Source organism: Hyperoodon ampullatus (assembly GCF_949752795.1).
Source record: "Hyperoodon ampullatus genome assembly, chromosome: 2".
Lineage (NCBI taxonomy): Eukaryota > Metazoa > Chordata > Mammalia > Artiodactyla > Ziphiidae > Hyperoodon > Hyperoodon ampullatus.
In genome coordinates, this window is record NC_136915.1 from 62875503 (window position 1) to 62899925 (window position 24423).

The following is a 24423-nucleotide window of genomic DNA, read 5'->3' on the forward strand; positions in this document are numbered from 1 at the left end:
GATAAAAATAGGTTTTGATAAACAACTTGAAATTTCTACCACATTGGATTATCTAGAAAATTCTATCAGGACACTAGATTCTTAGAGTTATGCAACTTGACTCCTAAAAATCCATAGATTATCAGATTCATCTTTTTCCTGTTGGGTTGTGCAGAACAGCTCATGCCACGCTTTAGCAAAGACTGAATCTGCATGCGAGTTTCACTGAGCTTCAAAGTCCTTTAGACACTCACAGAGAAAAACAGAACGGTTTGCAAAACCAATATGCTCACAATTGTGAAACAGCATTAACAAATGTAGCATTTGTGAACTTCAGCTAATTGTTGATACACCTCCTCCATCCTGACATGTCAATGTACACTAGTTGGTTGAAACAAATGTGTAAACACTCTCAACATCTGTTCTAGGCTACAGAATGCTGATATGTTTGGACTAGGTCAAAGTATGATTTATTGAAGAAAAAAATTAGTATGAATTAAGCTAATATGTCTCACTATATTATTTAAAAACCTAGAAATATTATCTGAATCCCTAACTCTAACTCTGAAACAACTGGGGAGTGGGCATAAGATAAAAATTACCACCAAACTACTTTTAAGTTTTTGATAAATTGAATGAAGTATGACCTCATTAAGCCTGGAATATACAGAGAGTGCTCTAAATAGGACTTTATCATCTTTCATTTTACCTATGAAAACTGTAACTGTTTAATGCCCCCAGCACAGTGGGCATTTTTTGGGGGAGTTGTTTTTATTTGGGGGGGGGTTTACATTGCTGTTACCTTTACTGTGTAGAGCAAGCAGGTAGGTTGCTGAGAATTCATTACATTCACTACTGAACAAAATCTCTTATTTCAGACAATGTATGAATAAACCTATTTTGAGTGCAGCATCATTCCCAAGGATTATTTACTGTGATTGTTTTATCTATTCACTGGAATCCTAATTCTCTCGGTTCTTCACTTTATTTCAGTGACAGCCATTCTGACAGGTAGCACCTGTGTATATTCTCATTATTCAAACCTTTTCCTCATTACCCACAGTGATACTGTCTCCTTACCCTTCAGACTAGGTTATCTTTCTCAAAGACTCTGAAGTTTACAGAGTTTACTGAAAATAATTAAATCGTATTTTGATTTACATGGAGGCAGGCTGGTATAATGAAATAGCCTCAGACCTAGAATCCGGATTTCAGGATTCCATTTTGAGTGTTTCTGTGAACTCTGTGATCTGATTTCAAAAGCTATCTAAGCATACATCCATAACACGAAGGAACTTGGGTGATCTTACAATACTATCAACTTTCAAATTCCACGTGTGCTTATATTACATTTATTTATTTATTCAACCTATAGACATGTATCATCAGGCAATATGTTAGGTACTGAAATTAAAATAATATGTCCTGGGCTTCCCTGGTGGCGTAGTGGTTAAGAAACAGCCTGCCAATGCAGGGGACATGGGTTCGAGCCCTGGTCCGGGAAGATCCCACATGCCACGGAGCAGCTAAGCCCGTGCGCCACAACTACTAAACCTGCTCTCTAGAGCCTGAAAGCTACAACTACTGAAGCCCGCACGCCTAGAGCCTGTGCTGTAAAACAGCCACCGCAATGAGAAACCTGCACACCGCAATGAAGAGTAGCCCCCACTTGCCACAACCAGAGAAAAGCCTGCACGCAACAACAAAGACTCAACACAGCCAAAAAAAGAAATACATAATAATACGAATATGCACTAAACCTTCTTTATGCCTTAACTTAGTTAAATGCTCAGTCCCCACTTAATAGTTGAAGAAACTGACACACACAAAACTTAATAATTTGAGCAAGCTTGCACAGTAGTAATTGGCAGAGCTAGAATTCAAAGCCAAGGTGACCAGCTGCAGAGCCTGTCCTCAAAACTATGTGCATACTGCCTCAAGCACAAAAGTGAATAAGAATTGTCCCCTTCTTCAGAGAGCTCACAGGCCACAAAGGAAGGTTGACATGTAAACAAAAAGGGCAGTGTGATGCATGCTATATATCAATACTATTACTTACAATGTAGGTTGTTTGCTTTGTGCTAGTCGCACTGTTGTTTTACATATATTATGACACAATTCTCAGAAGAAATCTTCAAGGTAGGTATAATTATCTCCAGTTTTTGCTGTTTTTTTTTTTTTTTTTTTTTTTAATGTAAGAAAACTGAGCCTGTGAGAGGTTAGATAATTTTCCCAGTACTCCATAGTTAACAAGTGACTGAGCTGGGATTAGAAATCATGCTTGTCTGATTTCAAATCCTGTTTCTGTTACCCTCTGTCACATTCCACTGCATAAACAGCAACCTTACTTTGAAATTCTCTGAAATTTATTTCTCCATTGTTGTACTTACTCTTTCCATGAAATTACAATTTTAAAGTTAAAGATATAGTTTGCCCAAATTTGCCAACAGTGCATGAGAGAACAAAATTACCATCCTTAATAACTTATCAAAGAATTCACAAACCAAAAGAATAAGACTATTTAGAATCATTTGACACTAAAGCCAAACAGTTGCTTTAAACCTCTGCTTCCCGTCTGCCTGCAGTTGAATCCACGCTGTCCCTAAAAAACTTAGACAGTTGTATCAGAGGAACACATCAGAATCTCAAAATGAGGGAATACCATAGACATGATTACCTCATTTTACAAATGAGGCAATTAATACTAAGAAGTTTAACTTCTTTGTCCAATATTGTATAATAGGTTAAGTAACTGAATTAAAAATAGAGTTCAGGGGCTTCCCTGGTGGTGCAGTGGTTAAGAATCCACCCACCAATGCGAGGGACACAGGTTCAAGCCCTGGTCCGGGAAGATCCCACATGCCGCAAAGCAACTAAGCCCGTGCACCACAACTACTGAGCCTGCACTCTAGAGCCCATGAGCCACAACTACCAAAGCTCGCATGCCTAGACCCTGTGCTCTGCAACAAGAGAAGCCACCGCAATGAGAAGCCCGCGCGCTGCAATGAAGAGTAGCCCCCATTTGACGCAACTAGAGAAAGCTCACACGCAGCAATGAGAATCCAGCGCAGCCAAAAATAAATAACTAAAATAAATTTTAAAAAAATAATAAAATTCAGATCTTCAGCCTTTCTGTCTTACACTCATTATGCTGTAATCTCTAAACATACATGTTTACTATAATCACCTAGTAAATTTTCAAATATTTATTCATTTATAAGTAAATATAATAAAGACTGACTAATTCAGTATATTTGGGGTGTGGTTATTCAGGAATCTGTATATTTTAAATATTTCCAAGATGGCAAGAAAATTCATTGCTAATTCCCATTATATAAATTTTTTTTTTAAATTTTGGTTTAGTATTTTTATACATTTGGGTAGAAATAAGAGGAAATGAAAGGGAAGAAACAAACAGAGAAAAAGATAACGAGAAAAATGTAGCAATGGGCTACCGATGGTGAGAAAGAAAGAGAAAATGCATACAAAAATGAAGGAAGGAAAGAGGGGAGATGGGGGGAAGCAAGCTCTAAAGTACAAAGGAAGTTTCCTAACAGTTTGACCCCTTTTTCCAAATTTACCTACCCTAACTCTTCTACATATTGCCTTTATTTATACTATTTCTACCATATATTTCCCCTAATCTTCACTCCCTTGAAACACACACATACACTTACACAAAACACACACATATGTGCAAGAGCAGACATGAGAATACTTGACAATTCTTGTGAAGTTCATTCATGATGATGTGGAAAAGACCCAAGAAGATTAATTCTGTGTTGCTCTCAAGTGTTCCATTAAAAAAAGAATTCAATTCTATAAATTATCTTGCTTGATATACATGCTCACTGAGGAAATTTGCTAATAAAGTTGGACTTAAATAAATACGGGTTTATAAGCTGTATGTTTGTTTCAAGATCAGTTTGAAGAATATATTCAGAAGGAGGCACCTTGAAGTTTTCAGAGTTTAACCCTTGGGCAGCTTACTAGAGCATGGAGCTAGATGAGAACACCATCACAGAAGCAAAAGCACACACAAAAGTGTGTGACAAATATATTTGTTATTTCTTTCCTGACTTTACCACTTTTCTTCAGTTTGGTGTGGAATTATTTTCAACCTAAAACATTTTCACTCTGTTAGAAATCACTTTCTTACTGCTAATTGATGGTCAATCTCTGTTATATCTATTACTTGACAAATATCTTTTTTTTTGAAGCAATAAGTGCCAACCTAGGAAGAACAAGACAAACAAAACAAACACAGACTGTCATCTAGCAAAAAGTCTTGCTCATGTACTAAAGCAAGAAAATTGTTTCATCTTTCACTGTTTGAAAAAAATAGGAATAATAAAAATATGCACATTTGGTTACTGCAGATACATTTTGACTTTCTATGAACAAAAGAGTCAAAGATCACTCATAGACCCTTAACACTAAAACTCCTCTCAAAACCTTGATAAACGTATGAGAGAATACATTTAAGTTAAATTGGGTAACAGACTCATTAAGTAAAAATAGGCTTGGCCCCCTAGTCTTTAACTGAAGTGTAAGTCTTAGATTTAAAACAAAGGACCAATTATGTTTCCCTCAATAGAAGAAATCATGTATTCCTTAACTGCATGTTTAATAACATAGTTTAGCTTCAACTAAGGAATTATATAAACCATAGAATTAAATCTGAACTTTTTATACCATGAAAGTCCTAAGGTGAAAAGAAAAGGTTTAATTTGTAGATATTTATGTTGTTCTATTGAGTAGAAATGTTTTATTTAAAAATGTTTCCTGGCTGATTATCCATACGTTTCTAATATTCAGTGCTCAATATCCATAAGGATTTTTCTTCAAATTTCTTATTTCCTCATGTCTCTCTTAGCTGTAGTTGTTTTCAATAGTGTCATTTTAATTTTTTCCTTTACCCTTGCAATGACAAAACAGAAAGCTTCCAAGTACAATCCATGGATGTAGGAAAGAAAAATATTTAAATTTCTTTAATATTCAGATGTGTCTCTGAATATTTTTATCAACTCAAAGTTATTCTTCTTTGATTGTGAAGCACTGTATCTATGCCTCCCTATGAAAATTCATGAACTCCCATTGAATCTGGCCCTGCCTTCCTCTACACTACCCATCCTCCTTTCTGTTTCCCTTTTTGGTCTCCTCCAGCTCACCGCAACCTGACAGATCCAGCAGTGCCTTGTCCCCCAATTCCTATGGGGTTAAGCAAATGTTGTTGTTATTGCCGCGGAGGCCTCACTCCTTTATTTCCTTTTTTTAAATTTTTTTTTTTAGTATCTATCAAATTCAATTTTATCCTTCAGACACTATCAGTGCCAAGGCCTCTTGGAAGCTTTCACTGATACCCCAAGGTGTCTTTATGATAGCATTGCATAGTACCTTATGATTGGTTTGTCAAAGTACTTGCCACACTTTACTACAACTTCATGGTTCTTTATTATTTTTTTTTTTGAATTTTTGAATTTTGTTTTATTTATTTTTTTATGCAGCAGGTTCTTATCAGTCATCAATTTTATACACATCAGTGTACACATGCCAATCCCAATCACCCAATTCATCACACAAACATCCCCAGCCCCCCACAGCTTTCCCCCCTTGGTGTCCATACGTTTGTTCTCTACATCTGTGTCTCAACTTCAGCCCTGTAAACTGGTTCATCTGTACCATTTTTCTAGGTTCCACATACTTGCGTTAATATACGATATTTGTTTTTCTCTTTCTGACTTACTTCACTCTGTATGACAGTCTCTAGATCCATCCACGTCTCAACAAATGACTCAATTTTGTTCCTTTTTATGGCTGAGTAATATTCCATTATATATATGTACCACATTTCTTTATCCATTCATCTCTCGATGGGCATTTAGGTTGCTTCCATGACAAGGCTATTGTAAATAGCACTGTAATGAATATTGGGGTGCATGTGTCTTTTTGAATTATGGTTTCCTCTGGGTATATGCCCAGTAGTGGGATTGCTGGATCATATGGTAATTCTATTTTCAGTTTTTTAAGGAACTTCCATACTGTTCTCCATAGTGGCTGTATCAATTTACATTCCCACCAACAGTGCAAGAGGGTTCTCCACACCCTCTACAGCATTTGTTGTTTGTAGATTTTCTGATGATGTCTATTCGAACTGGTGTGAGGTGATACCTCATTATAGTTTTGATTTGCATTTCTCTAATAATTAGTGATGTTGAGCAGCTTTTCATGTGCTTCTTGGCCATCTGTATGTCTTCTTTGGAGAAATGTCCATTTAGATCTTCTGCCCATTTTTGTATTGGGTTGTTTGTTTCTTTAATATTGAGCTGCATGAGCTGTTTATATATTTTGGAGATTAATCCTTTGTCCATTGATTCGTTTGCAAATATTTTCTCCCATTCTGAGGGTTGTTTTTTCATCTTGTTTATGCTTTCCTTAGCTGTGCAAAAGCTTTGAAGTTTCATTAGGTACCATTTGTTTATTTTTGTTTTTATTTCCATTACTCTAGGAGGTGGGTCTAAAAGGATCTTGCTGTGATTTATGTCATAGAGTGTTCTGCCTATGTTTTCTTCTTTTGTCTTTCTCTTCTCTTAGATGTTGAACTACTTGAAGACTGATATCCCTGGCCTTAAGACCTTGATAGTATCATAGTAAGCAATAAGTAAATAGGTAAATAAATACATATATAAGTGTAGATTTACTGAAGTAAATCTTCATTATTACATATGAATTAGTACTTCATTTAGAAGAAAAAAAAATATGTGGTTTTTAATGTCCTGAGTTGTTCCAGGTAAGTGTTAATTAGCTTGTCAAGAAATTTAAAAACAGGAGAGTAGCTTATATTATAAGCAGTATAAAAAGATGAGGAAAATGGAAAATAAAGGTAGGGGCACAAAATGGAACCAGAAGTGAAAACTTAGGTGATAATTGTGAATTCAAATAACTCTCATTTTTCTTCTGGTCCTATGGTAGTATCTTTGTCCAATTCTAATTCCGAATGCTGAGCTTTTCTCTTTATTTAAGGTGATATCTATTTGTCATCTGCAATTTCTTCTAGTCTTAAGTCTGATGTGTCTGCTTAACATGCCCAACGTTTTGGAGAAAACTTTATGAATAGCCTAAGAAAACTGGTCTCTTCCCTAAAATCTTCTTCCTCCTCTTACCTCTCCCTGTTGGCCCTGCATTTCAGGCTTTGATACAATTGTAATAAGTTATACTAATTGGTACATTCTATTCCACATGTCTGGAGTTAGTTATATTGGAAGATAAAGTGCACATTTGCATAAATGAATATGTATCAGATGCAAAATAATGTACAAATATGTGCCTGTGATTTACTGGATAAAATCTTAGCTCACAGTTTATTCAAAAATATCTTTACTGTTTGACCATAGGAAGAAGTACTCAATTCTATTTTACTGGAAACTGTGTGCAAAATAATTTCTGATACCAAATACAATGAATGATCTTACTGACATGAGCAAAAACTGAAATAATATCTAGACCTCTTTTTACCTTAATCTAGTTGACTCTATATTTTTTCTGGTTAATTAATACTTTCCTTTATTCATGTCTTTTCACCCTTGAAAATCAGGGGTGTTATGAAGTATTTTAATCTCATTGAACTTCAATTTTCTTATCTGTAATAAAAAAATGGAATTAATGCTTTCTCCTTCTGGGTGAAAGCACTATATAAATGGCAGGTTATCTTTATTGAATCCACCTGAAAATTTTGGTTAAAAAAATGGTATCAGAAATAAGTTAGTCAACATACCATTTACTTATTGTTCTGGGAGAAAAAAATATATAATTGTGGAACAAACCTAATTATCTCTTTCCTGTTTTGCCTAGTAGAGTAACGCACTTGGTGGATGCTAATGTTTTAAATAATTCATCTGATAAATATTTTTTGAGTTCCCCCTATAAACCTGGTCCTGCTCTGTGTGACAGGAACACATCATTGTACAAAGGAAAGGAAAACCCCTTAAGACATAGAGCTTATATTCTAGAGTAAATATGTGCAGAGAGAGATGTATATTTTTTCAATTGCCAATGGTGGGCCAGTCACTGTGATAGGTGCTATATGTATATCATCTCATTTAATCCTTACCCAAACCCTGAAAATTATCTATTATTGCCCCAAATTTACAGAATTGGAAATTGAGACTCATAGAGGTAAAGTGGTTTCCCAAGATCTCAAACTCCAGTAAATTATAGAACAAGAGTTCAAATAAGTTACACCTGACTATAAGGCCCGCATTTCTAAAAGAGTTACTCTTAACTGGAAAAGTACATATAAATAGAGTGGAGAAAATACAACCTGTCACACGATCAGAGAATCCTGCCCCTTTTACCAGCAGCATTCATTTTGAAGCGTGAGGTCTTGCAGGCTTTCCTGATTTCTAAATCTGGAATTCTGCTTCCCTATAGAGATCTTTGTTATTTGATTAGTCTATGATACCATCTACATTTTCCAGATTCTAGATTTGGTTTCCATGAATCAACTTTACTGACTTTTTAGACCCTGGTCTCTCTTTTCCTGTTTTTCCCAGTTTAATTGAACCCATGGACTTTCTGGACATTCATTTTTCCACTTTTTAATTAACAATAAAATTATGGGACTAATATCCTCTAGGCTGCTTCCAGGGATGGAATACAAATGCAAATAAGACAGAGAATCTATCCAACTCCAATCCACTAGCTCTCTCTTGCTTAGCTAACCAACTGGTTCAAAGTTTTTTCTCTCGTGTTATGTGTGTGTATGTGTATTAATTTCTCAAGGTCTGTTTATGATAACTTTCATGATTCCTTTTCATTTTTTAGTTTGTTTTTCAATTTGATAAGAAATATATATGCATACTTACATATGTAATATATATGTAAGTATATATATATACATACATATGTAAAAATGTGTAATATATATGTAAGTATGTAATATATTTCTTGTCCAATTGTGTGTAAGTGTGTGTCTATACATATATATGCAAATATATAAAGAAATGTACATATTCATGTTTATTATAACTATATTATATCATAAATTCATGAATATATTATATTCATATACAATGAATAAGAGAAAATACAGAGAAAAACAAGGGGAATAATCACCTACAAAATCTCCCTACTCAGAAACAAGCTTTTGTATAAAATCTTACTATCTATAGTAAGGCTTTCTGTAAATAACTCAAAATCAACTTATTTATTCAATCAACCTAGTCCAATCTATACAAAATAAGTCAAATATGCCAATCATTTCACTAAAGTGCTGTTTAATTAAATTAAATAGAAATCCACATGAAAGTGCTATAAGTACAAAGTGTGTGGCAAAATATGATATTTATTATATGTATGAGATATATACATGTGTCTCTCTCTCTCTCTCTCTCTCTCTCTCTCTCTCTATATATATATATATATATATATATATATATATATATATATATATATATATATATATATATATATAGTGAATGTGGCAAAGGTATTAGATGAATACTAAAACATTAAACATTTCTAACTTACGGGGAACCTAAATCTCTCCCTCAAATTGACTTACCGAATAACTGAGTCAACCAGAGCTTATGAAAATTTATTACATTTCATCTTGAACCCCATTTGGGAACAGGGACAAAATTTCTCTTCAAATTATAACTCACAAAGCTACTGCAATTTTACATGCACCATCAATATTGATTAATAACCATGAAAAGAATGGCTGTCTTGAACTGACATAATTCTATCTTCAGGGAATCTTCAGGTTATCATGGGACGTGAAGTTCCGTGTTTGTTATAGAGCACTGTGCTCAATTTTGGGCTTTGACAAACTAAAGTTTGTTCAGTAGGTTTTGGCTAATTTCCTTTGGGAAATCAGTTCACTAAAATCCATGGATAGTGCTTCTAAAGGGGTAAATTCACAAAATTAATACTTTCCAAATTTCCTCATAACCAGGAACATACACACTTACACTCACACACCTACGCTACTTAGCTATCACTGGTATACGTGTGATAAAATTATTCCAAACTAAGGCAAATTTTAGGTCTTGACCAGAAGTCTAAACAAACTTACATAAAATATTGATTCAAGAGATGTAAATTTAATTGATCAATAATTATTCAATACAATTCTTCATGGCACATTTAAGAAAATGTGAGCTATCAAAGGTATAATTTGAGAAACAGCAGGAAACAACATTGAATGTTTAAAACCATTTTAAAAATCCTGTTGAGTCCATTTTCTTAATACTTTTAATAGTGTGTTGTCACCAATATTTCCACTTATGACTGTACTTTAACTGAAATTAGTTCTTAAAAAACAGTCTGTATTATGACTATAATAAACACATTCTTAACCTTTTTTTTTTTACTTTCCCCTTTTTCCTTCTGGTTTTCCTTCTTAAGTTAAAGTTGGTTAACAACGTTTTCTTTTCTACCGATTTTTAGGTGTCTAAAACCCTGCAAAAGCCACTGAAGCACCCTTTTCAACTGATGGAATGTTTCTAGGCTCTGCTTCAAACTTTCCTGCTTCCATTTTGTGTTGGAAGACAATTCTCCATGGGTCTCTTGTGTTTCTGCACATCTTGTGAGCAGAGGCACTGACAGCTTTTGTTCCTGACAATCTCTTCAAGGAAGTTTGTATAGAGAACAGTCTTGGAAGATAGAAGAGGTAGTTCTCTCCGTGGAGCAAAGGGCAGGTTTGTTTACAGTCCAGTATAATAAAGATAATTTCTCCCTCTGTGGCAAAGGTCAGGTTTGCCTGCTGCCATTATACAAAAAAAAATTCGAGTTTCTAAGCTCAGGGAGCCTCAGCTATGACACAAACCCACTGTGTGTATAGGCGTCACCTAGCCCTCATCATACCACCCTGTAGTAATTAGGGCTTGGGGAACAGATGTAAGACAATACTCTGGCTACTGCTATCGCTATGAGTAATAAACTGCCCCTTGTCTCTGTCTTCCGCCAGCAACCATGAAATTGTGGCAGATCCTTCATAGTTCTCGACATCTGTTTCCTTAATTTCTGTCCTTCTGCTTTATATATGGATTCTTTTCTCCACACAAATCCTTTAGATGATGACTACTCATTCGTTGGTGATTTCTCTCCAAATTTCTGCATCCTTACTTGACCTTTATCAGTCTAAAGTACCCACTTGTCCAGGAAAAAAAAAAAAAAGAGAATCAGATTACATAATAAGTGACAATGAACTAAAGTCAGAGAGATAAAAAGGATAGAAAAGAAAGTGTGAATGCATAAAAAAAGTGCGGATTATACATGGAGGATAGGCCCATGAAAATCCATATGGCAGCTTGTGTTCAATTGTATCCCCATTGGAGACATGAGTTTAGAAATATGTTGTTTCTGGGGGCTTGAAAATAGGCTGCATTTCCAGGGTGGGTGCCTTGCTTGTTTGACAGATTGACTCTACCTTTTCTTTTCTTAGTGCTCACTGCTAAAAATATTATTTCCCTTGTACTCCTATTTTTCACCTCTTTTCCCAACCCTCCAACAATAAAATCTGTAGACTTACATTCAGATAAGCATGGTTAGTTATAAAATAATCAGGGATTTTTATTTGCTTATTAACTCTAATTTCAGAGAGTTCCAGAGGGAAGAGCAGTAACCCTCTGCAAAAGGAGTCCTAAGATTCAATGGGAACTTATCATAAATTCATAATTCCAGGCCGTATACCTCAAGGATTTTGATTCAGTAGGGCTGGTGGGACACAGAAAATTTCCATTTCTAGTAAGCTTCTTGGGTGCTCTGTGGAAGTTTGTCTCAGAATATTATATGAGAAACTCTGCTCCAGAAACTGCCTCCTTCTGGCATTATGCACATTTGCTCAGAGTCAACCCCAAATGTAAAGCTTAGTCACTGACAAATGTTAGTTGGTTGCAATGATTTGCCCTGGCAGACACTCAACTGCCTAGAGTGTTTTGATAGTCATTTTTTGACCCATGAAACTGAGATTCATATTAATATGAAAAAACTGTTTAGTTTTAGCATTTGGGGATATATTTGGAAAATTTTCCTTCTGATCTATGGTACAATACAATGTACTCATTATTAGCAATGGCCATATATAGAAAGGTGTATAAATGGGAGGAAAACACATTGGAAGCCATAGTTTGAAAACACTTTTGGTAAAATATTATTATCCCCAAAATATTCTATTTGAATAAGTTAAACAATGTGAAAATTTTTGAGAGAAAGACTAAAAGGATTGTTTTTGAAAAGTAAAGACTATGGGCTTCCCTGGTGGCGCAGTGATTAGGAATCTGCCTGCCAATGCAGGGCACACGGGTTCCAGCCCTTGTCTGGGAGGATCCCACATGCCGCGGAGCAACTAAGCCCATGCGCCACAGCTTCTGAGCCTGTGCTCTAGAGCCAACAAGCCACAACTACTGAGCCCATGTGCCACAGCTGCTGAAGCCTGAGCACCTAGAGACCGTGCTCCACAGCAGGAGAGGCCACCGCAATGAGAAGCCCACACACCGAAACGAAGAGTAGCCCCCGCTTGCCACAACTGGAGGAAGCCCACACTCAGCACAAGACCCAATGCAACCAAAAATAAATAATAAATAAATATTTTTAAAAAAGTAAAGACTATCACAGTCATTGCTGTTGAGATCATAAGATATGAAATAAGATAAATGAAAAAATGACTTTCATCACTGTTTTGAAATATATTTAGAGAAAATGTATAACATAATGACACTGATGGTTCTGCAGGTACCTCCTAATATTCTAATTTCCTACTAATGACGTTCATGGGAAAATTACTTCTTCGTTTTCTCAATGTTGTCCAAACTAAATAGAATTAAATACCCACATAATAGGAGTATCACAGTAACAGCTTTTCTCTTTAAGTACAGAATAGCACACTTCATGTCCATCAAATTTGATTGGAAATTCCACACTTAAATGTAGTCAGAATACACTCCAGGTGAAACCCATGAGAATGAAGATAACACCATGAGTATAGGATGCTTTAGAGATAAGGATACCACAGTTTAGAATGCCAGGGACTAGGATGATAATGGGAACACTGCCATCTAAACATTAAACTGAATTATTGTGGAATTACTTGGGGCAATTGATGTTACATAAAACAATTTGATCAATATTCTAACATGTATACATTTTCACTGCCAATAGGCAGTGTTTATCAATAAACCACCTCTTTAAAAATAGCAACATATATTTCAGACAGTATTTTTCAGGTATTTTATCTTTTCTTTGAAATTATATTGATAAAAGATTATGGGACTTACAGTTTACGACAATTTTCACTTTTCTCACATCTGGAAATGACACATCATTTTCTGCACTGCATTCATATTCTCCAGCCTGGTCCCGTGTAATTCCATAAATGTCCAAATATTGTCCATTTTCAAATGGTTTTGCTATGTGAAAAAAAAGGTACAGCATGTTTAATTGTAGCTGCTTGAGGCTTCATTCAAGTAAAACAGCAATGGTGTGTCTTCCTATTAGATATTGCTGACAAAATAATTCCAAATGTAACTGGGGAATTATTAAACCTTTTGTTCTCTTATATTCAGAGGTAAAGTCAGAGAAAAAAGCAGAAACTGAACAAGGGATACTATAACAGCTGTTTCCCCAGAACAGGATATACATGTGTTCTTTTTAATTGATTGTGGTCTCCTAACCTCCTCACACATAAAATCAAGCTCTGCACATTTTTGTAATTGAGTTCAACAACCTGCTAGCAGTGTAGATGAAATTCACTAATATGACTTGTTACATATTGATTTTTATACAGTGTAAGCTAGCAACTTGACACTTAACTAAATGCTACTTTTCTTTTGGGGAAATCTCACACTCATTCTCAAAGTTTCAAGCTAGATGGCTTGATAAAAATATGGAGATATATTAAACCATTGCTATATTTCAGTTTCCATACTTATTAAGGTTTCCAAGGGAGGTATACTATATACACTATACATAACACACCTAGTAAACCTCAGGAAAAAACTTTATGATTCTCAAACTAAGAGTTAAGTGGCTGTAAAAACAAACTAAATTACTTTTATTTTTTAATATTCCAGAGAAAATATTCTATTTGACTAAAAGTGACAGATTAAAAATACACGGACATAATCATGGATAAAAGAATATTCCCAAGTGAATGGGATTTGAAAAGAAGACTGCTTTCTGAAATAGCAGAATTTTTATTTATTTGAAAGTAGAGAATCATTGGCCAGGAGGTTCCTAATTATTAGAGATACTGCAGAGGAAGAATGGGCCTATGTGAATTTTAGGAGGAGGGATTTCATATATAATATCTATGTTAAAATTTTTTTATCCTTTGGTTTCCCTTGTCTGGGTATATCAGTTGCTGCATTGTTGCCCTCCAGGTAACTATGACTTTGCTAACTGAAATCTGCAGTGTTTAGAATATAGATGATTAAGTCATTTCTCTGGCTGATCACAATTTGTAGATAGAGGAGAGTTATACTTCTGAGATGATAGTTGGCTGATATGTTATTGTAGGTATACAGAGGTAAGCTCACAAAATCAGCAGTTGTCTTCAAATTCATGTTCTTAAAATCTGATTTTATAATCATTTTCTTTGCTCAACTTGGTGTCTTTATCTGACTCCAAACACTAATATAATATTAAATTTCAATGTTCCCTTCTATTTCTCTTATTTTTCATTCTTACAATGAAGATAATCTAGGCCTAAATGTGTCCATAAAAAACTACTGAAATATAGGGAGGACAAAATCTTTATTCATATCTAAGAATTTTTAAAATATAACTTGAATTATAAAGGGGGATATTAAACAGAAATTAAAGTATGGGGAAAATTGATCTACTATATCAGAATTAAATAATCTCATTGGGCAGTATAAAATGAAGCCAATCACAAGTGAAAAGGTATAATATTGTAAAAATTTGTAAAAACAAAATTTATAAGGGTTTAACTTATTTTCAATATTAAAATATTACATGTAACTTCCCATTTTTGTGAAATGACATAATTTTAAGAAGTGCTACCCCCAAAACGCATGTTTTTGATAAATAAATCATTAAATATGGTGTGTATTAGTGTATGTCATTGTTTAAAGAAAGAAACATTAGATTTGAAATAATAGATTTCAGAAATATAAAAAGAAGCAAGCATGTTTTCTCCCTTAAATGGTTAAATGGCAGACTTTGTAAGACTGACAACAACTACAAGAAGCTGTGTGACAAAACATCACAAATATCAAACCACTACCTCATTCAACTCGAGAGCACCACTTACATCTATTGAATGTTTGTTCCTAGAGTTCACCGCACAATCTATGCACCCAGATTCAGGGATCCTTCTCCAACCCCATCAGAGAACAATGTCTTTATTTGCATACCAGAATTATCAATAGATGTCTATGCATTGCACAAATCAATACCTATAGAGCCAGTGAATAAATGGGTGATATTGCCAACACTAGCTATTGATAATAAGACACTAATATAAAGAAGCATAAATGCGCAGCGGTTGAGAGTCCGCCTGCCGATGCAGGGGACACAGGTTCATGCCCCGGTCTGGGAAGATCCCACATGCTGTGGAGCGGCTAGGCCCGTGAGCCATGGCCGCTGAGCCTGTGCGTCCGGAGCCTGTGCTCCGCAACGGGAGAGGCCACAACAGTGAGAGGCCTGCATACCGCAAAAACAAACAAACAAAAAAAACCAAAACAAACAAACAAACAAAAAAAGAAGCATAAATGCATGGTCAACATCTTAATATTCCCCACTGGATTCCTGATACTTTAAGCCATTCCCTTAATTCCATTCACCATGTATCAGCTCTTCCCAAAGGTGTGCTCTAAGTATTCTCTTGTTTTCACACAACTGCAGTTCTGTTTCCATCCTGAATGCACCTTGCTCTTTTCTCAGTCTAATCTTACCACGCTTGAATTTCAGATTTGAAACTTGGAGTTGCTCTGCCTAGAATTTATACCCTGGAGTGTCCTGGCTGTCTATGATTTGCTTGGTTGCCTCTTTGGCTTTTGTTATCCTCAGTTTTCCTGAGTAGTAATTCTTTATCTTAGTTTTAGACTCAAGGAAACCAATCTTGTCCTTGGACACTTGTCAGGGTCTCTCTCTATTTCCATCACTCCCCTAGTAAGGGAAGAGGATTTGCGCATAGTACATTGAAATGCAAAGGGTAACATTTTAGTTCATGCAATCTAACTCAACTTACCCCCAGAAGCCAGAGGGAAAGACCAAGGCTAAAGGGATACAGGGAGCTAGTGACTTGGCATCATCACCACTGCCAAGACTTCACAGTGTTTATGAGGGTTATGTACTATCCTAGGGTACTCCTTATAAATCTAGAAGATGTATAAAAATTGTGTAATATTTTGTAAGGTACCAATTATAAATGTTGGTGAAACAAAGCCATTGTGACTTGGCAACCTTCTTCTGGTCACAGGTTTTACCATTCTCCATGCGCACAACAACAATTTCTGTTTCATTTATCTGAATCCCTAGTTCTACCACAGTACTTGAAACAGTATATACTTGGTAAATATTATTGAATAAATAAAAAAATACATTGATTAAGGAATTAATAAAGTCCCATTAGGATAGTGCACGAAGAATCTAAACACTTATATTTGTAGAAGTTGCCACTTCTCTTTCAGAGTCGAGAGGAAGGGAAAGAACTTTAAAGAATTGTCATCCTTGCTGACGTCTTGTAGTGATAAGTGATGGCAGTGGTGAGAACAGACTCTGGTACAGCTATCACAGATCCTCTTTATGATTATAAAGACTAACAAAAACTTCAAATACAATTTTGAAGAAAAAGCGATAAGTACTTCCTGTAATCTAAGCAAGAGTTTTCTTTTGTGCTTAGTCTCTTCCAGACATGGATAGACTCGTCTCAACAAAAATGGAGAGGGCAGAACCAGGGGAGTGGGGAAGATGGCAGAAGAGTAAGATGCAGAGATCACCTTCCTCCCCACAGATACATCAGAAATTCATCTACACGTGGAACAACTCCTACAGAACACCTACTGAATGCTGACAGAAGACCTCAGACCCCCCAAAAGGCAAGAAACTCCCCACATACCTGGGTAGGGCAAAAGAAAAAAGAATAAACAGAGACAAAAGAATAGGGACGGGACCTGCAGTGGGAGGGAGCCATGAAGGAGGAAAGTTTTCCACACACTAGAAGCCCCTTTGGGGGCAGAGACTGTGGGTGGTGGAGGCGGGGAGCTTCGGAGCCGCGGAGGAGAGTGCAGCAACAGGAGGGCAAAGCGGAGAGATTCCCGAACAGAGGATCAGTGCCGACCAGCACTCACCAGCTCGAGAGGCTTGTCTGCTCACCCGCCAGGGAGGGCGGGGCTGGTAGCTGAAGCTTGGGCTTCAGTCGGAGCGCAGGGAGAGGACTGGCAGCATGAACACAGCCTGAAGGGGGTTAGTGCACCACAGCTAACCGGGAGGGAGTCCAGGAAAAAGTCTGGACCTGCCGAAGAGGCAAGAGACTTTTTCTTCCCTCTTTGTTTCCTGGTGCGCGAGGAGAGGGGATTCAGAGCGCTGCTTAAAGGAGCTCCAGAGACAGGCGCGAGCCGCAGCTAAAAGCGCGGACCCCAGAGACGGGCGTGGGACACTGGGGCTGCTGCTGCTGCCGCCAAGAGGCCTGTGTGCGAGCACAGGTCATTGTCCACACCTCCCTTGCAGGGTGCCTGTGCAGCCTGCCACTGCCACGGTCCCGGGATCCAGGAACAACTTCCCCGGGAGAACGCACTGCGCGCCTCAGGCTGGTGCAACGTCACGCCGGCCTCTGCCGCCGCAAGCTCGTCCCGCACTCCATGCCCCTCCCTCCCCCAGGGCCTGAGTGAGCCAGAGTCCCCGAATCAGCGGCTCCTTTAACCCTCTCCTGTCTGAGCGAAGAACAAACGCCCTCTGGCGACCTACATGCAGAGACGGGGCCACATCCAAAGCTGAAACCCGGGAGCTGTGCGAACAAAGAAGAGAAAGGGAAATCTCTCCCAGCAGCCACAGGAGCAGCAGATTAAACCTCCACAAACAACTTGATGTACCCTGCATCTGTGGAATACCTGAATAGAGAACGAATCATCCCAAATTGAGGAGGTGGACTTTGAGAGCAAGATTTATGATTTTTCCCCTTTCCCTCTTTTTGTGAGTGTGTATGCTTCTGTGTGAAATTTTGTCTGCATAGCTTTGCTTTCACCATTTGTCCTAGGGTTCTATTCTTCCGTTTTTTGTTGTTGTTGTTGTTGTTGTTTTACTTAAAACAATTTTTTAATAATTATTTTTTTATTTTAATAACCTTTTATAATTTTACATTATTTTATTTTATTTTATTTTATCATCTTTCTTTCTTTCTTTCTACTTTTTCTCCCTTTTATTCTGAGCCCTGTGGATGAAAGGCTCTTGGTGCTGCAGCCAGGAGTCAGTGCTGTGCCTCTGAGGTGGGAGGGCCAACTTCAGGATACTGGTCCAAAAGAGACCTCCCAGCTCAACGTAATATCAAATGGGGAGAATCTCACAGAGATCTCCATCTCAACACCAGCACCCAGCTTCACTCAACGACAAGCAAGCTACAGTGCTGGACACCCTATGCCAAACAACTAGCAAAACAGGAACACAGCCCCACCCATTAGCAGAGAGGCTGCCTAAAATCATAATAAGGCCACGGACACCCTAAAACACACCACCAGACATGGACCTGCCCACCAGAAAGTCAAGATCCAGCCTCATGCACCAGAACACAGGCACTAGTCCCCTCCACCAGGAAGCCTACACAACCCACTGAACAAACTTTAGCCACTGGGGACAGACAACAAAAACAACAGGAACTATGAACCTGCAGCCTGCAAAAAGGAGATCCCAAACACAGTAAGTTAAGCAAAATGAGAAGACGGAAAAACACACAGCAGATGAAAGAGATGAAGATAAAAACCCACCACACCTAACAAATGAAGAGGAAATAGGCAGTCTACCTGAAAAATAATTCAGAATAATGATAGTGAAGATGATCCAACATCTTGGAAATAGAATAGAGAAAATGCAAGAAACATTTAACAAGGACCTAAAGAACTAAAGATGAAACAAGCAATGATGAACAACACAATAAATGAAATTAAAAACACTCTAGAAGGGATCAATAGCAGAATAACTGAGGCAGAAGAATGGATATGTGACCTGGAAAATAAAATAGTGGAAATAACTATGTAGAACAGAATAAATAAAAAAGAATGAAAAGAACTGAGTACAGTCCCAGAGACCTCTGGGACAACATTAAGCGCACCAACATTCGAATTATAGGGGTTCCAGAAGAAGAAGAGAAAAAATTTGAAGAGATTATAGTTGAAAACTTCCCTAATATGGGAAAGGAAATAGTTAATCAAGTCCAGAAAGCACAGAGAGTCCCAGAAAGGATAAATCCAAGGAGAAACACACCAAGACACATATTAATCAAACTGTTAAAAATTAAATACAAAGAAAACATATTAAAAAAGCAGCAAGGGAGAAACAACAAATAACACACAAGGGAATCCCCATAAGGTTAACAGCTGATCTTTCAGAAGAAACTCTGCAAGCCAGAAGGGACTGGCAGGACATATTTAAAGTGATGAAGGAGAAAAACCTACAACCAAGATTACTCTGCTCAACAAGGAACTCATTTAGATTTGATGGAGAAATTAAAACCTTTACAGACAAGCCAAAGCTGAGAAAGTACAGCACCACCAAACCAGCTTTACAATAAATGCTAAAGGATCTTCTCTAGGCAAGAAACACGAGAGAAGGAAAAGACCTACAATAATCCAAAACAATTAAGAAAATGGGAATAGGAACATACATATTGATAAGTACCTTAAATGTAAATGGATTGAATGCTCCCACCAAAAGACACAGAGTGGCTGAATGGATACAAAAACAAGACCCATATATATGCTGTCTACAAGAGACCCACTTCAGACCTAGAGACACATACCGACTGAAAGTGAGGGGATGGAAAAAGATATTCCATGCAAATGGAAAACAAAAAAAAAGCTGGAGTAGCAATTCTCATATCAGACAAAATAGACTTTAAAATAAAGACTATTAGAAGAGACAAAGAAGGACACTACCTAATGATCAAGGGATTGATCCAAGAAGAAGATAAAACAATTGTAAATATTTATGCACCCAACATAGGAGCACCTCAATACATAAGGCAAATACTAACAGCCATAAAAGGGGAAATTGACAGTAACACATTTATAGTAGGGGACTTTAACACCCCACTTTCACCAATGGACAGATCATCCAAAATGAAAATAAATAAGGAAACACAAGCTTTAAATGATACATTACAAAAGATGGACTTAGGGCTTCCCTGGTGGTGCAGTGGTTGAGAGTCCGCCTGCCGGTGCAGGGGACGCGGGTTTGTGCCCTGGTCCGGGAGGATCCCACATGCCACGGAGCGGCTGGACCCATGAGCCATGGCCGCTGAGCCTGCGTGTCCGGAGCCTCTGCTCCGCAACGGGAGAGGCCACAACAGTGAGAGGCCCTCGTACAGCAAAAAAAAAAAAAAAAAAAAAAAAAGATGGACTTAATTGATATTTATAGGACATTCCATCCAAAAGCAACAGAATACACATTTTTCTCAAGTGCTCATGGAACATTCTCCAGGATAGATCATATCTTGGGTCACAAATCAAGCCTTGCTAAATTTCAGAAAATTGAAACTGTACCAAGTATCTTTTCTGACCACAACGCTATGAGACTAGATATCAATTACAGGAAAAGATTTGTAAAAAATACAAACACATGGTGGCTAAACAATACACCACTTAATAACGAAGTGATCACTGAAGAAATCAAAGAGGAAATCAAAAATACCTAGAAACAAATCACAATGGAGACACGACGACCCAAAAACTATGGGATGCAGCAAAAGCAGTTCTAAGAGGGTAGTTTATAGAAATACAATCCTACCTTAAGAAACAGGAAACATCTCAAATAAACAACCTAACCTTGCACCTAAAGCAATTAGAGAAAGAAGAACAAAAAATACCCAAAGTTAACAGAAAGAAAGAAATCCTAAAGATCAGAACAAAAATAAATGAAAAAGAAATGAAGGAAATGATAGCAAAGATCAATAAAACTAAAAGCTGGTTCCTTGAGAAGATAAACAAAAATGATAAACCATTAGCCAGACACATCAAGAAAAAAGGGAGAAGACTCAAATCAATACAATTAGAAATGAGAAAGGAGAAGTAACAACTGACACTGCAGAAATACAAAAGATCATGAGAGATTACTACAAGCAACTCTATGCCAATAAAATGGACAACCTGGAAGAAATGGACAAATTCTTAGAAATGCACAACCTGCCAAGACTGAATCAGGAAGAAATAGAAAATATGAATAGACCAATCACAAGCACTGAAATTGAAACTGTGATTAAAAATCTTCCAATAAACAAAAGCCCAGGACCAGATGGCTTCACTGGCGAATTCTATCAAACATTTAGAGAAGAGCTAACACCTATACTTCTCAAACTCTTCAAAATATAGCACAGGGAGAAACACCCCCAAACTCAGTCTACAAGGCCACCATCACCCCGATACCAAAACCAGACAAGGATGTCACAAAGAAAGAAAACTACAGGCCAATATCACTGATGAACATAGATGCAAAAATCCTCAACAAAATACTAGCAAACAGAATCCAACAGCACATTAAAAGGATCATACACCATGATCAAGTGGGGTTTATTCAAGGAATGAAAGGATTCTTCAATATATGCAAATGAATCAATGTGATACATCATATTAACAAATTGAAGGAGAAAAACCATATGGTCATCTCAATAGACGCAGAGAAAGCTTTCAAGAAATTTCAACACCCATTTATGATAAAAACCCTGCAGAAAGTAGGCATAGAGGGAACTTTCCTCAACATAATAAAGGCCATATATGAAAAACCCACAGCCAACATCGTCCTCAATGGTGAAAAACTGAAACCATTTCCACTAAGATCAGGAACAAGACAAGGTTGCCCACTTTCACCACTCTTATTCAACATAGTTTTGGAAGTTTTAGCCACAGCAATCAGAGAAGGAAAGGAAATAAAAGGAATCCAAATTGGAAAACAAGAAGTAAAGCTGTCACTGTTTGCAGATGCCATGGTACTATACATAGAGAATCCTAAAGATGCTATCAGAAAACCACTAGAGCTAATCAATGAATTTGGTAAAGAAGCAGGATACAAAATTAATGCACAGAAATTTCTTGCATTCCTATACAGTAATGATGAAATATCTGAAAGTGAAATCAAGAAAACACTCCCATTTACCATTGCAACAAAAAGAATAAAATATCTACGAATAAACCTACCTAAGGAGACAAAAGACCTCTAGGAAGAAAATTATAAGACACTGATGAAAGAAATTAAAGATGATACAAATAGATCGAGAGATATACCATGTTCTTGGGTTGGAAGAATCAACATTGTGAAAATGACTCTTGTACCCAAAGCAATCTACAGATTCAATGCAATCGCTATCAAAATACCACTGGCATTTTTCACAGAACTAGAACAAAAAATTTCACAATTTGTTTGGAAACACAGAAGACCACGAATATCCAAAGCAATCTTGAGAACAAAAAAATGGAGCTGGAGGAATCAGGCTCCCTGACTTCAGACTATACTACAATGCTACAGTAATCAAGACAGTATGGTACTGGCACAAAAACAGAAAGATAGATCAATGGAACAGGATAGAAAGCCCAGAGATAAACCCAAGCACATATGGTCACCTTATCTTTGATAATGGAGGCAGGAATGTACAGTGGAGAAAGAACAGCCTCTTCAATAAGTGGTGCTGGGAAAACTGGACAGGGACATATAAAAGTATGAGATTAGATCACTCCCTAACACTGTACACAAAAATAAGATCAAAATGGATTAAAGAACTAAGTGTAAGGCCAGAAAGTATCAAATTCTTAGAGGAAAACATAGGCAGAACACTCTATGACATAAATCACAGCAAGATCCTTTTTGACCCACCTCCTAGAGGAAAGGAAATAAAAATAAAAGTAAACAAATGGGACCTAATGAAACTTCAAAGCTTTTGTACAACAAAGGAAACCATAAACAAGACCAACAGATAACCCTGAGAATGGGAGAAAATATTTACAAGTGAAGCAACTGACAAAGGATTAATCTCCAAAATTTACAAGCACCTCATGCAGCTCAATAGCAAAAAAAACAAACAACTCAATCCAAAAATGAGCAGAAGACCTAAATAGACATTTCTCCAAAGAAGAGATACAGACTGCCAACAAACACATGAAAGAATTCTCAACATCATTAATCATTAGAGAAATGCAAATCTAAACTACAATGAGATATCACCTCACACCAGTCAGAATGGCCATCATCAAGAAATCTAGAAACAATAAATGCTGGAGAGGGTGTGGAGAAAAGGGAACACTCTTGCACTGCTGGCGGGAATGTGAATTGGTACAGCCACTTTGGAGAACAGTATGGAGGTTCCTTAAAAAAACTAAAAATAGAACTACCATATGATCCAGCAATCCCACTACTAGGCATATACCCTAAGAAAACCATAATTCAAAAAGAGTCATGTACCAAAATGTTCACTGCAGCTCTATTTACAATAGCCAGGAGATGGAAACAACCTATGTGTCCATCATTGGATGAATGGATAAAGAAGATGTGGCACATATATACAATGGAATATTACTCAGCCATAAAACGAAACGGAATTGAGCTATTTGTAATGAGGTGGATGGACCTAGAGTCTGTCATACAGAGTGAAGTAAGTCATAAAGAGAAAGACAAATACCGTACGCTAACACATATATATGGAAATTAAGAAAAAATGTGTCATGAAAAACCTAGGGGTAAGACAGGAATAAAGACACAGAACTAGTTGAGAATAGACTTAAGCATAAGGGGAGGGGGAAGGGTAAGCTGTGACAAAGTGAAAGAGCGGCATGGACATATATACACTACCAAACGTAAGGTAGATAGCTAGTGGGAACAGCCGCATAGCAAAGGGAGATTAGCTCCGTGCTTTTTGACCACCTAGAGTGGTGGGATGGGGAGGGTGGGAAGGAGGGAGATGTAAGAGGGAAGAAATATGGGAACATATGTATATGTATAACTGATTCACTTTGTTATAAAGCAGAAACTAACACACCATTGTAAAGAATTTATACTCCAATAAAGATGTAAAAAAAAAAAAATTGAGAACTGGAGAAATTCCAAAGGCTTTCAATGATGCCAGTATTATCAACATCTTCAAAAGAAAGGCTTAAAAACAGGATACAGCTATGCTTTATAATATCTCTCTTATACTGATTTCTGATAAGAATTTGGCAGGAAAGAGTTCTGTATTGGCCACTAAATAATATCTAGATTTAGCTTTATGGTTTCATAAATCATGTG

General features: G+C 36.9%; 1 protein-coding gene across 1 annotated transcript in view; it reads right to left on the minus strand.

Annotated features, from left to right (window-relative positions):
- NEGR1 (neuronal growth regulator 1) overlaps positions 1 to 24423 on the minus strand; it is a gene marked incomplete at its 3' end in the record, with an annotated part of 911256 nt that overhangs the window by 288791 nt on the left and 598042 nt on the right. The window contains exon 4 of the mRNA XM_079728488.1: positions 13257 to 13388. Coding sequence (XP_079584614.1) covers positions 13257 to 13388 — 132 coding nt within the window. The remainder of the gene's footprint in view (positions 1 to 13256; positions 13389 to 24423) is intronic.